The sequence below is a fragment of the Anas platyrhynchos genome, chromosome 5 (genome assembly GCF_047663525.1).
Source record: "Anas platyrhynchos isolate ZD024472 breed Pekin duck chromosome 5, IASCAAS_PekinDuck_T2T, whole genome shotgun sequence".
NCBI lineage: Eukaryota > Metazoa > Chordata > Aves > Anseriformes > Anatidae > Anas > Anas platyrhynchos.
Genome location: NC_092591.1, coordinates 23409284 through 23421844, shown reverse-complemented (window position 1 = coordinate 23421844; position 12561 = coordinate 23409284). Strand labels below are relative to the sequence as shown.

Genomic DNA, 12561 nt, shown 5'->3' with positions numbered 1-12561 from the left:
CAAATTTTTCTGCCGGCAATGCAGCCCTTAATAATTATTATGTAAAAGCAATTTCTAAGCAGTTAGCAGAACCGCTGCTCCCAAAGGCAACACCACTAGTTCCCAAAGGACCACGCTCTATAACCTATCACCCAGAAATTAAAAGAAACATTGTTTTGGTGTGAAAAAAACATTGGTGTATACATGCCCTGCTGCTTGGTAGCAATGAACCAAACAGAAGTGGACAGCATTGCCTATTTCCCCAGTCCCTGAAGATCTTGTCACAGGACAAATAAACACGGGAGTGAGGTTGGTTCCTGCAGCACTAACACATCTGTTAAATGAAGCTGTGGAACATGGATCCCTTTAAGAGATGACAATGCCTGAACATAACCAGAAGCCCACTGGAAGCAGAGTTCAGGTTTGCAGAGACCCACAAAATACCAACACAGGAAGGGCTCCAACTCTTTCATCCCTTGTTTTTATGAGGGTGTAACGGGAGAAAAGGACTCTGAGGGCATGACAAAAATAAGAGTTTTCTTGCAAGCAGGTTGTGCATCCAGAGCCTCAAACCGCTGCGTTCAAAACAGCTTTTCTTTAGGGAAAGGGGACCATCACTAACCCTCTCTGAGGCTGGAGACCTCCAAGCCAAAGCTAGCCAGCAGGCAGAGATGATCAGATGAACAAAAAGGATTTGGTAAGCCATTTGCCATCAACAAGACATCTTCAGAGAGAAGGGAAAGGCGGCCAAGTAGCTTCAGGACTCCATCCCGGTACAGCCTGCGACCTGACAAAGTGGAAAGAAACATCAGCTGAAGGCTGGTGCTGTATGTTAACTCCACAGACTCTCAGAGGGATGCTTGTCAATGGTTTCTGATCCTTTTCCCGATAAAGGAAGACATTCTGCACAAACATTGCATGCACCTTTGGGTCTAGATGTGAAAGCAGTGAGCAACCTGTAATACTGCAATTCAATGGTTTCATATGCTTATCAAGAATATGTTAAATTCAGCAGGCAGTTGCTTACAGTGGAATGAAAAGAGCTTCCTATAAATCCTAGAGATAGCTTCAAATTTTCCCCTGAGGAGGAAATTTTCCCCTTCACTCCTCACCTCCTCCTCAAAGTTGACTCTGACATAACGCAAACCATGTCAGGGGCAGTTCCTGGATGCGTTTACATGTAGTCTTTCATTAGACTATCTGTTGTGTCAGGTAGTAGAGAGGTACTGTCACTGTAAGAAGAGTCACCTCCTTCTAAGGACAGTGCGTGGTCTCAGTCAGACTTAAAGTCCGAGCCTTGAACTTAGGACTCAGCACTGCCTGTTACCAGGAGCACAAGTAGACAGATAGACAAAGGAAGCAGAACGCGTTCTGTTCTGGCTTCCTCAAAAGTCTACACGAACCTCCTCTGAGCAGACTCAGTTTTTCCACACCAAATACTGTCTTCTTAGATACCTGAACAGCTATTGCTTCCCCTTTGTGCATCACTTCAAAGTCGCACCCTGTAGATCTACCCCAGACCAATGAAACGTCCTGCCCTCTCCCAACGCCGCAGGGATAACCCCTGCATTGCCACACTCACCCCCTCTTCTCCCATTTTCCACAGGCTCTGCCGAGTAGAAGATATAATCAACGGTGGCACCGAGTCCCATGGGCATGGTTGTGACCTCTGAGCGTCCCCTCTGTGGCAGGTAGTGGCTGTAGACAGAGGTCAGGTTGAGGCCATGCTGGATAACACCTGAAGACCTGCACATGAACAGCCAGAATTTACCAAGAAAGGAAAGAGGACAACGCAGTGTTCAGTGTTGCAGTCACAGCTGAAGTTGGATGTTCCTTTGCTGATGCAACCCTCCAAACCATCTGTGTGTTTGAGAACACATACAGAGAGACAGCCTTCCTGAATTATTCACTCCCCTTGCACTGAAGACAGAGCAGACTAGGAACTTACCTTGTCTCCAATACCCTGTCCTGTCTATGCCCTTCATTCTTGGCCTCACTGACCCAATGCTGACAGGACAGTGCCCAGTTACCGGCACAACCCTGGGGGGAGGTGGATCTGGCTATTCCAGACAGCCCTGCTTACTCTCTTCCACCCTCACACTTATTTCAGTCTTTACTTTAGTCAGATTTTCAGCACTGAGGAAAATGAGACAGGATTTGAAGAGCAGGACCACTGAAGGTGCACTCAATTACCTTGGGATGAGTGGCTGGAGTTCGGGGTCATTCACTACAGCAGCGTGCTTGGGCCAGTATGCAGGGCGGTCTGCAAGAGAGCAGAGAGATTCCAGACAAACCTACATAAATACTGGAAGAGGCTGCTCATCCCAAGTCTGAGAAGTTTCTCCTGAGACCAAACAAATTCTTTTGCCCAAGAAGAGCAATAGCTTCTAGTCAAAGGCACCTTACAGGAAAATATTCAAAGGAAATCCCAGTCTAAGACTAACAGGAACATCCTGAGAGCAGATTGCTGCAAACAACTGAAAAGTCATATTCTGTCCTATGAAGGTAAGGACATGCCCCTAAAGCATTTAATACTATCAAAGCCCAGGGTAGTTTAACCTTTAATCTCAAGGTCATTTGCCTTAGCCTACAGCTTACACAAAGGGCAACTAAGAAAGACTGAACAGAAATGGAGAGCAGAAACAGCCATGCCACAAAGCCCAGGGATGCAACAGTGCCTACTGGGTGCCAGCATCCAGAGACATTTATGTTGCAGCCATTGTGATGTGATGGTCTTCAGGTTTGTTCTACTGCAACAAAAACCTTGAGGTGGTAAAAAAAAAAAAATGCCTTTGTCAAAAACAGCCTCGTAAAGAGCCTGAATCTCCATGCATCTCAAGGAACACAACAATGCAAGACTCACTATACGAGGACAGTAATACTGTCCTCTGAGTTCTCCTGGAATCCATTAATAATCACACAGCCACAAAATGCTACCCTTCCGTCTTCACCTTTTCTCACCAGGCATCACCGCCAACTCAGTTTTTCATTAAAATCCAGCTAGGAGAGTCATGAGCTGAAAAATATCGCATTAATACCTGGTTTAGCATCTGTCACACCTTCCAAGAGGACTAGTTGTGGTGGTCGTTCACAGGCAATATCGCAAAAATGGAACTGGAGCAGGAAGTCCCGGCTGTACTTACGTCTGCCTGCAGACAGAAATATAATTGAAGGGAATAAAGTGTCTGCAGCAAAGCCACATCTACAGGGGACATCTACATACTATTGAGACCTCTTTAGTTTGAGATATTTGAGCCCAAGCACCCTTATGCCATGAGAATCACTTAATCTAAACACACATCACAGCAGGTATATCAGCGTAGAAGAACAGAACGTTTAGCTAACGCATCCATCATGGTCAGCACCTTGATTAGACAAATTAAGGATGTCCTTTCTGAAACTCTAGGTCCTAAGTTCAAAGGACTTTTAGGCAGATTGGCTAGCTTGCAACTTGAGAAAACTCAAGTCTGCCTAAAAAGAAAGCACGGTTCTGCAGATCAGGATGAATGCAAGTTTCATATTCAAGCTTCCAACAAAAGCTGTTTAGCATGGGCTCATTTTTTTTGAATCCTCGATAGAAACAGTCAGGAACACATTGATTTAAAGCGGGTTTTTGGTGATTTCTTAATAATAGTGTGCAAACACTGCCCAAAACTGCTCATACAAACACATGCAGCTAAAAGCTGTGGCTGCTGAAGATCATTTCCAATTGCACAAAAGCTAAGATGTGGGACTATAAAAGAGGTATGCAGGGCAACTGTTACTTGTAAGGGACCATTCAGCTGTTGACGAGGGAAAGATGCCAGAAATTGGGCTGCAGTGATAGACTCCAGAAAAATTAAATTTAATTCACATATCAAGGAAAAGGATAGAAGAGAATCATTGCTGACTGCCTCATGCAACGCATGCCTCAGCTACTCAGAGAGTCAGCAATGCCCACAGACTCCACAGCCTCAGCAAACTCATGTTCTCAGTTCACACCGGAGCTCACCCTGTTTCTTTGGCTGGCACCGTGTAACATATTGGCAGTTGTCTGTTACACCCAGTGAACAGGGCCACAGAGGGGCCACCAGTTTCCGTGAATGCAACTGCTGGGAAAAGTCTTCCTGACCGGACACCTGCAAGGAGGCAAGGAACAGGAGGGGAAACGTCAGTAACATGTAACAGAACTTTTGCAAGTTGCAAGCTGTAGACAATACATGTATACACACTCACCAGGAGCAAAACCGGAGAATGCCCTCATGGAAAGACGTAAAATAAGCCATTTAGAATGTAGTGCAGACATTATAAACCTTCAGCTCTGCAAGATGGATACAGTTAACTAAAATTCTCATGACTGAATATATTTTGTGGACATCCATTACTGAGCTGAAGATTTAGCTCGAAAGCCAGTAACACATTTGAGTGCGGATACACATTAACAAATGCCCAAGGAGTCTAGCATATGTGCCCATTTCACGAGCAAAACTGTTTTCACATCAAACATCTACATAAAATTTCAGTATGTCTTGGTGGACCTAGGCACAAAAATCCCATAGCAAGGGAGAACCAGGACCTGAAATTAAGTGTCTGTTATCGCTGGTTTGCCTCTAGAGAAACCAAAATAGGTGAGTTGGAAACAGCACACATACATTTGTCTGCTTCTTTCCTCGGCAGTGCTTGAGGCATTGAGGATGAGTCCTGAGTAACTAAATTTAGTATCGGGACTATTTCCTCATGAGGGAAAGAAATACAGCCATGCATTTCTTCAGCAGCACACAGCAAGAAGCTACACAGTCCGAGCTCTGACTGGCACCTACCTTCCAGGCTGGCATCCCATGATAGGAAAGCTGACCATTGCGGATGAATTTGTAAAGTGGAGAATCAGGCACAGAGTTCAGGTCTCCACACAAGATGACAGGATAGTAGCTGCCTTCAGGAGTTTTTGCAATCTTGTCGATCTCTGCTAGGAGCAAGGCCATCTGGGCAAGTTTGATATCTCCCCGCCGGGGATTGAACAGCACATGAGTGTTGGCCACGCACAGAGGACTGACTGCCTTCAGATCCAGACACTCTGGGAGCAGAGGCTGTAGCAGCAACACCAAGCCCACGTTATCCCGATTGAGGACGTCCAGGCCAGGACGGAAATACTCTATGGGGCTGACGCTGATCAGCTGGAACCTGCTGTCCTTAAAGCACACCGCACAGCCATCGGTCTTTCTCCCAGTCCTCCGTTTATAGAAGCAAGCAAAGCCTGGAAAGAAACCATCACGCATTAAAAGCTGATCTAGCCACTACCTTAGGCTCTCCCTCCATCACCGGAGAGTTCAGCAAGCCTGTACAGTAGAAGAGGCTCCCACTACAATTTTGGGAGAATGCAATTCAATCTGGGAGACCTGTCCAGAAGGATGATTTCTCCAATCCCTACGCAATCCTACCTTGCTAATTTTCGCACTGTTTTCTACAATAGAACTTGGCTTAACTACAAAAATCATCCATCACTGGCCAATAAAGCAACCCTACTTGTGAAAACCTGGTTGCTTAGTTACGTAACATTTTACATTCCAGGTCAGCATTCCTTAAGGTCTCAGTTCCCACTAGCTATAAGCAATGTTGGGGCACATAACAGGATTCATTATTTGGGAGGCATGGACTCCAACCTCTGCTCCTTTGGGTGCAACATTTTGTACAATACAATTGTTCCTTTTGTAATGCCCTGGGCACAGCGTTATACCCAATTCTGTCCCAGTAATCGCAGTTTATTATTCATAATCGTGAGTCTTTTCTCTCTCTTTGTCCTTCTAGGACCCTCTCAATTTTGTTACTCTGATCTGTCAAACAGGAGAAAGATCAGTTAGAAAAGAAAGGGTGAAGCTCTAGGCAGACAGCCCAGAAGCAGGGCCAGCAGCTGCTCAGAGAAAAAGGAAGAAGAGTTCTATGAAGACTGAGTGCTTTGAAGACGTTAAGCAGGAAGAACTGCTTGACCAGTCCCATGAGTTGGAGATACAGACACACAAACAGAGGACGTACCCATCTTCTTGAACGTTGGCTCCAGCTGCTCCCAGTAATGGTTCTCTTGCACCTCCTGGAGACACAGAACCTGGAAGGAAGGCAGAGACCTCACTCGCTCCACCAGCATTTGCCAGTTACCTTGTTTTGGGGAAGGAAGGAAGTGCAAAAGTGCACTCACATACTAACCCTGCAAACAAAAAGGCCATCACTGCACCTCTGTCCTGTACTGCCCAGCCAGAGAATGACAACTTTCTGGGTCACATTAGCTTATCACTCAGTTATCCAGTGATGAGGTGAAAGATCCTTCATCACACCAATAGAGAAAGTCACGACATCCTCTCCTATGCTGCCCTGCAAGCCTGGCCCTTCCGTCCCAAAAATGCATTACCTCTTCTTCCACTTCTGCTGTTTACTAAGTTAACCCCTGCTATCAAAGTATTACTAGTTGCTACAGAAACACAGTCCAAACAAAACAGGCACCCAAAAACTATATACTTGAAGCCTCAATTAGTCTCAGAGGAATCAGCACTGAGTTACCAAGTAGCATCTTCCCAGGACTTCCCCCACCCCTATTAAACAAACAAACAAGCTGTTAGATCACACAAGAAGTTAAAATTCTGGTGATACCAATGTGGAAGGGGCTCAGTCATACTCACATCAGGATCCCAGTGCTGGATCTCCTGTAAAATGTTCGGAAGGCGGTAGTCCCAGTTCAGGATGTCCGGATGACAGTGTATGTAAAGATCATGGCCCTGTTCCACCAGGTCCTGGGCCAGGATGTTGTAAGACATGACTCGAAATTCAAAGAGAGGAGGGTTTTTTGAAGCCTGCTCTAGCTCACAAGGCTGGACAGAAAGATCCTCCCAGTCTCTCCATAAAATTTCTATATGCAAGAGACAGAAAAGCCAAATTACAGCCATGTTGGGTTCCCCCCTGATACTTTTGTTTCCCTGAGACCCAGAATATAGTCAATCACATTCTCTAGGCTTGAGCAAACCCTCACCCACTTTGGGTTTTGGGTGCTTTGTTTGGATTCATTTGTGTATACGTCAATGAGGAAGGGTTAACAGAAGACCAGACTGAGCATACTGAAAAATTCTACCAACTTTTGGGTTCTTTCTGTATTTTTCAGGCACAGTTCCTGGGAAATTAACGTATCAATACCCAGACAATCTAGAAGCACTGAGATTACTAGCTGAAAGCAGCCCTGCCTCAGCAAAAACTTACTTTGTAGCTTTCAGTAGCAGATCTCGTCAATTCTATACAAACTGATACAATCATGGTGCTACAGACAGGAAGCCCAGACCCATTCACCTCAGCCAGACACAACAACCTAACCAGGTTCCCAACAAATTCCCAACTAAGCATTAGATTCAGAGCTGTTGCCACTCACCGTGGTAGGGTACCTCCTCCAGGAGGGGACAAAATTGTACAGCATCCTGAACGGGCCAGGCAGGGGGCTCTGTTGGCACCATCTCTGCACCACCTGCTAAGCTCCATGCCAGCACGGCCGGGTCTTCATGCTGCCCTCCCACACCGATAGGGGCACAGCCAACCATCTGGTGATCCGTCTGTGGCACCACAGCTGCCCACGGAGCGCTGCCTACTACAGCTACTGTCTTCTCCGCTGGTAGTTTTTCCAGTTTAGTCACTGCATGGTCTGGTGGTTCTGAAGAAGCCAAGGCACATAGCTCCGTGAGCTGCTGACCGGCACACCACGTGACTTCTGGAGCCGAGTTCAGGTCGCTAAGGCTACTCATCAATAGCTCTGAACCTTCTAACCAGTCACTAGTGAGCGTTGCTGATACTTTCCCCACTGCTGGAGCACTCTCACTGGCTGGCAGATTCCCTGCTCCTTCTTCCAGCCACTGCTGGAGTAGGGCTTCCTGCTCTTCCTGGACCGAATTTCCTCTGGTTGCAGCAAAGATGCCTTCTATCTGGGTGGACGTGCTCTTCGCCAGAAGCACATTCTTTCGACAGGTAAAGAAAGCATCTGCCATTAAGAAAATAAATTAATTAACATAACACAGATGAAAAGCCTTTCTCACCTTTTTTTTTTCCCCAGTGCATTTGCTGTAGCTCAGTGCAATACAACCATTCCACATGACAACCCAAACAAGTGACTTCGCTGAAGAAAAGTAGATACAGCCTAAATAACTTACCCTGCCTCTTAATGCTAGGCTACAGTCCAATTCTAGTTATATTGGTCAAAGTCACTGAAATTGTACAGCACAACAATGGCTTTACCAATGCCACAGAACACAGTTGTAACTCAGGCAGTGCCACAGCCAGCCGGGTTAAAAGGTGCTGTGGAAATTGTACCTGCTCTCAACAGCACATGAAGGCGCAGTCTGTAGAAGTTAGCTGATGGGGTACGTGGGTTACAAAGCCGAGTGCTTGTAGCTGACCACTTGGAGCAAGTTTCTTTCCAGGGATTCAGTAAAAATGGTAAGGTAAGAGGCCTTGAAGTAGTTATTTAAAATATGAATGTGCTAAAATACTGTTCTGTAATTAAGAGGTGAAAAATAAAGAAGCAGAGGGACAGATGTGAACAACTGAAGGCCTTATCAGAGAGAATATACGCACAGAAGGAATCCTGATAAGGATTTAAAAACGCATGATGATTGATACATGATTTAAAAAAAATCCCTGCTGTTCATGTAACACTTTTGGATATGCCGATATGAGTGGTGCACAACAGAAAGAGATGGGGGCTCCTTTCACCTGTATGGCCATCGCAGATGACGCACTGCTCTCTTGCTATGAATTACACACAAACACTGCTCCCGAATTACACACAAACACTGCTCCCTGCTGCAGACCAGCAACTCCCTTCTCCTCCACACGGCTTTTTCGCTGAGGTTCCCCTGCAACCGCCCCTCGGAGCGGTCACACCAGGGGGCCAGCAGCACCTCCGTGCTGCCAGGCCAGGCCCCGCGGGGCGGCTGAGGGCCGGGAAGGCTCCCGAGGAGGCCGCCCCCAGCTCCCCCACCCCCGCCCCGCGCCCCAGGGGCAGGCCCCGACACCGCGGGGCGGCTGCGGGGAGCCCCCGGGGCCTCCACAACGCCGCCCCCCGCCCGCCCGGGGCCGCGTTACCTCGCAGGGCCCGGAGGAGCCGCGCGGCCGGCAGCAGCACGTAGCACAGCACCGTGCCGATCATAGCGCCCGCCCGCCCGCACGGCCCCGCTGAGGCGACGCCGCGGCTCGGCCCCGCCTCAGCCCCGGTCTCGCCTCAGCCCCGGCCTCACGGCTCGGCCCCGGCACTCACCGTGCCCGCCCCGGCCCCTCGGTCCCCCGCACCGGGACGCGCTGGGGCCTGGCCCGGGCCGGGGGTGGCGGCGTTGGGGCCGGGAGGCGGCGGCTGCCTCACCCCGCAGGCCCGGGGGCGGGTTTTTAAGCGAAAGGTTTCGCCCTCACAGGCTTTCAAAGCTGAACCTGCCTCACGTTGGCGCGGGGCAGTTTCAGGGGAAGGAGAGGTCCCACCTCAAGTGCACCTTCCTCGTATTTTGCTTCTTTCCGCATTTTGCTCTGCACAACGCCCAAAGGCAAACGGATAAACTGAGCGCCCTGTCAGCTCTTCGCACCAAACACACATATTTAATGTATTATATTAACGTACAAAATGGTAAAAGCTAACTCAGCTGAACTACAATTACCTTTAAAATCACAGTTGTCACCTGCTAGGGAGCATTTCAATCCTATACCTGTAATACTTATACCTCTTACCTCTTATACCTCTTACTTATTAGAGGCTGATTTCTGCTTCAGGTTAATCCTTCTAATATTTTCAGACAAAACCTTCCTGCTGCCTCTGGTGTTTCCCCTTCTGCTTGGGAAAGTCACACAGCACACCTCTGGAGGGTGATCTCACCAGAGACCTTCTTCCAAACTCTCTTATCAATGGGCTCTTGCACTAAATTCAACAAAACATCCATCAGCCCTGCCTGCTGTGCCGACCAGTGTTGCCAAACCATGCCCTTGATGGTAACCTGCTGTTGTCTCTCCCGTTATCCTCAAACACTTTCTGTCTCTAACACTATTTGTGTATTCTGATCAGTACAAAGGGCGCCCACAGCTAGGACCTGAGCTGATGTAACTAAGGACATAAATAATAATCCAGCCAATTCGTTCTAAAACCTGCAGATACAAAACCCCACAGATCATTGTTAGCAAGAAGCACACTGACTACTGCAATGCGGTGCTCTGCTCTGTGGGGTATTTTCAAAGCGAAAAGGCAATACGGTGTCTTTTTCTAATTGACAAAGCAATATTTCCAATACCTGCATCCAGAGTTTTACATGGATCACCGTGCAGTGGCATCAGAGCACTTTCTTATTTCTGCTTCTTTGAGTTAGGACCAAATGTGTCATTGAGGGGGAAATTGAGGCACAGAAGCAGTGACCTGTCCCAAAATCCACAGATGTCTCTGGCAAAGCACAGCACTGGACTGTGGTCTCCCATATCCTGCTGTGGGAAGCAAACCTCTGGAAACCATCATTGGTGTCTGCCTAGAGCAGACAATGTTCGCCAGAGGAAAGATATGCGGCAGCAAGGGCTAGTGACCAGAGCATTTAAAACAAGGCTGTTCTGGGAGAGGAAAGATCAAAGAAAGCATCTGAAGGCATCTGAATGTCCAGCCCAGCCCACATCAGCTTAATTGGACTGGAATGGGAGAAGAACACTGGCCAGAACCACAGACAAGCATCTCGACAGCCACTGTTGTTTGGCCTATGCTAGAGAAAAATACTTACAAACTTTGGCAATAAAATCAAAGCTGACAGCGGTCGTTTGCTTTGGGGTCAAACCTTCCACTGATTTATGCAGCATGCTTTGTTCTATATATAAAATAACCCTATCATGGCCTCTAATGACTGGACTAGTTGGGGGGTTTATGTAGAACCTAGGGAAACAAAAACACTAAAAATACCCCATCTCTAGGGAAACGGACTAAATGTATCTACCAGTTCTGCTCAACCTTTATCAGAAAGCCTCTTGTGTTACAATTTTGGTTCTAGACAAAATGGAAAGGCTACGGAGACCTCAGTATAAGTTATGCAAAATAATAAGTGTTGAGCAAATTTAGCACCAACATCAGCTGGTGGGATGAACAAATACATGATTCGAGGCTCCGTTAAGTGCTGACATGTTTACAAGCCACACTGTTACAGTGTATATGGGGAACTTGTCAGCAGAGAAGCCTGAATCCATTCAAGACGAAGAGGCTGATACACTCGTTTTACCCTAAGCTCCTTTAAGACTGCATGTGCACCAGCCTGATGTTCTCATGTGCAGCTGTACGAACCGCAGTGTGAGCCCAGAGAGAGGGAAAGCTCTCACCAGAAGCCTGGCACCACTCTCGATATGCCTGGGGGTCTCACAGCCAAAACCTCATCCGCTCTCTTCTCCGTTACCGGGTGTTGATGCGATCCGAGCCCAAGCAGCGCTGGTTCCCAAGGCACCCAGAACCTGCAGTCAGGATACGGAGGTGAGGTCACAGAAGAGCTCACCGGGGTTCTCTTAACACCCAGCCAGCTCCTGCCAACACAAAACATCCTTGTGAGCAGTATAAATCAAGAGCATCAACCTTACAACTAGCACCATTGCTCTTGGAGGCTTGTCAGTTGTAGCCGAGCAGCCGTGCTTTGTGTGCACACCTTAGAGGGAATGGTAGGGTCTAGGAGGTGGCTGCAAACCCCTCACTGACAGAACAGAAAAGGCAAATAAACCCTCAGCTCACTGGTGCTGGCAAGGAAACGTACCCATGGAGAATGAGTCTGAGAAGGACACAGGTGTGGTGCTTACTTACCTGCTAAGTCATTTCAGAAATAGTCCAAAGTAGGCAAAGGTGGACCAGCAGGATCCAAGTGGGGGAAGGCAGCAGGGAGGCACCACCACAGAGAAATGGGGTGAGCACGGACCCAAGGTACCAATGCCCAAAGGTTACAGCTGCCATCTGGGAGCTGGCTGGTAACATCCAAGCTAACGCCTTGCTTAGAGAAAAAAAATACACCCTAAATGAGCTTGCCCAGTACCAGCTTCCCAGCAAGTATGGCCAGCTGCCCTTAATTTCCTTTAATTTCCACAGATGTCAGAGCTCAGCACCATGTGAGGTGAGATCCTATTTCAACCCTCCCTTGCCTAGAAGGATGGGCAGACTTTTGAAGGTGGCAAGATGATTTTGTGAATGTGCTAACTAGAGTTAAGGTCTGGGTCTGTAGTATTTTGGCATGACTTTCTAGTTTAATGTGACTATTCCTGTACTGCTCCCTCATCAAATTTTATACTTGGCTGACTTAGTTGCAGTGTGAGGGGAACTGGCTTTTTGCCCTGATAACTTTCAAGGTACAGTTAATTTATTGAAGTAAAGCAAAGAAATACTGAAAAGCAATTGAGATCTTCTTAGCATGCACCAAGAGTTACTAGTTATGCTAGTGCTGAGCATTTTCCTTATTAATAAAAACAAACTCTTCATAGAAATACCAGTCATTGCCTTAATAAGTCTTTTGTCTTATTTATCTTTTGTCTTATTTAATTGCATAAGTAATTATATTTCTCAAATCTTAAAGCAAAACTTCTCAGTACCAGTATATG

The 12561-nt window shown here is 47.2% G+C and overlaps 2 protein-coding genes across 9 annotated transcripts in view; one reads left to right on the top strand and one right to left on the bottom strand.

Annotated features, from left to right (window-relative positions):
• Window positions 1-438: 438 nt before the first annotated feature.
• Window positions 439-11925, bottom strand: ANGEL1 (angel homolog 1). Of its 5 annotated transcripts, XM_038180061.2 has the most exons (11): window positions 11777-11925; window positions 11308-11436; window positions 7364-7963; window positions 6627-6853; window positions 5989-6058; window positions 4779-5212; window positions 3971-4097; window positions 3018-3128; window positions 2173-2242; window positions 1562-1725; window positions 439-766 (listed from the first exon to the last, which is right to left on the bottom strand). In XM_038180061.2, exons 3-11 carry the CDS (start codon window positions 7728-7730, stop codon window positions 597-599), a joined length of 1740 nt encoding a protein of 579 aa, XP_038035989.2. In that variant the 5' UTR covers window positions 7731-7963; window positions 11308-11436; window positions 11777-11925; the 3' UTR covers window positions 439-596. The 5 variants fall into 5 exon arrangements, with proteins under 5 accessions (XP_038035989.2, XP_038035990.2, XP_027314232.3 ...); XM_038180062.2 differs by lacking the exons at window positions 11308-11436; window positions 11777-11925 and adding an exon at window positions 9697-9828; XM_027458431.3 differs by lacking the exons at window positions 11308-11436; window positions 11777-11925 and adding an exon at window positions 9239-9392.
• Window positions 11328-12561, top strand: part of LRRC74A (leucine rich repeat containing 74A) — an 18458-nt gene continuing 17224 nt past the window's right edge. Inside the window, exon 1 of one of the 4 annotated variants that reach the window (XM_072038425.1) lies at window positions 11328-11759. In XM_072038425.1, coding sequence (XP_071894526.1) covers window positions 11732-11759 — 28 coding nt within the window. In that variant the 5' untranslated portion in view covers window positions 11328-11731. The remainder of the gene's footprint in view (window positions 11760-12561) is intronic. The other 3 variants (XM_072038424.1, XM_072038423.1, XM_072038422.1) reach the window with 3 other exon arrangements.

Bases quoted from the DNA above. Each gene is read 5' to 3' on its own strand.
- ANGEL1 (XM_027458428.3), bottom strand. From the start codon at position 9,130: ATGATCGGCACGGTGCTGTGCTACGTGCTGCTGCCGGCCGCGCGGCTC. The intron at 6,854-7,363 runs GTGAGTGGCAAC...TCTTGCATATAG, and splicing joins GGAGGAGGTACCCTACCACG to AAATTTTATGGAGAGACTGG. The intron at 767-1,561 runs GTGAGTGTGGCA...CCACTTTGTCAG, and splicing joins GGAAAATGGGAGAAGAGGGG to GTCGCAGGCTGTACCGGGAT.